Genomic DNA, 1036 nt, shown 5'->3' with positions numbered 1-1036 from the left:
TATATATATAGAATAAAATAGAGAAAAAAAAAAAAGAACAAACCAAGACCATTATTCCTCTTTTTTTTCCCTCCCCCCCCTCCAGTTATATATATATTATATATATAAATATAATATATAAATAGATAAATAAATAGATAAATAAATAAATAAATAAGTAATTGAAGATGCAGTACGTAAATATACCTAGAGATAAGGAGGATCCAAATTATCGTTATAAGATGCCAAAATTATTATCTAAAATAGAAGGAAGAGGTAATGGTATAAGAACAAATGTATATAATATGGGGGAGATAGCAAGAGCATTAAAAAGACCACCTATGTATCCAACTAAATTCTTTGGATGTGAATTAGGTGCTATGGTTAAATTCGAAGAAAATGAAGAAAAAGCTCTTATTAATGGTGCACATAGTGAACAAGATCTTGTTGCTATATTAGATAAGTATGTCTATATTTTATTTATTTATTCTTCTTCTTTTCTTCTTTTTTTTTTATCTATTTATTCATCTATTTATATCTATCTATATATCTATATATCTATATATCTATATCTATCTATCTATATTATATATATCTATATATATATTATGTATATATATATATATATTCATGAATATGTATCTGTTTCTATTCATTTCTTTGCTGCTGTTGCTGCTGCTGCTGTTGCTGCTGCTGCTGCTGTTGCTGTTGCTGCTGCAGGTTTATACAAATGTATGTACTATGTGGTGGTTGTGAATTACCCGAGATAGATATAACAGTAAAAAAAGGAATATTATTATGTAAATGTAATGCATGCGGATACTCGGGTACATTAGATAATACACATAAGGCAGCAACTTATATGGCAAAGAATCCCCCTAATGCAACAGATACAACATTAGGTAAGAAAAAAAAAACAAAAGAAGAAAGAAGACAAGAAAAAATACAACAACATAATAATAATAATAATAATATTAATAATAATAATATTAATAATAATAATAATAATTATAATAATAAAGATGATAAAAAAAAAGAAAAAAAAAAAAAAAAAAAT

The 1036-nt window shown here is 24.9% G+C and overlaps 1 protein-coding gene across 1 annotated transcript in view; it reads left to right on the top strand.

Annotated features, from left to right (window-relative positions):
• Positions 1-167: 167 nt before the first annotated feature.
• Positions 168-1036, top strand: part of EMWEY_00058420 (eukaryotic translation initiation factor 5, putative) — a gene marked incomplete at both ends in the record, with an annotated part of 2670 nt that continues 1801 nt past the window's right edge. Inside the window, 2 exons of the mRNA XM_013477983.1 lie at positions 168-442; positions 700-881. Of these exons, the coding sequence (XP_013333437.1) occupies positions 168-442; positions 700-881 (457 nt within the window). The remainder of the gene's footprint in view (positions 443-699; positions 882-1036) is intronic.

Source organism: Eimeria maxima, genomic scaffold (assembly GCF_000499605.1).
Source record: "Eimeria maxima Weybridge genomic scaffold, Emw_scaff2404, whole genome shotgun sequence".
In the NCBI taxonomy this organism is placed as follows: domain Eukaryota; phylum Apicomplexa; class Conoidasida; order Eucoccidiorida; family Eimeriidae; genus Eimeria; species Eimeria maxima.
The sequence above is the reverse complement of the archived record's forward strand: the minus strand, read 5'-3'. Positions and strand labels throughout refer to the sequence as shown.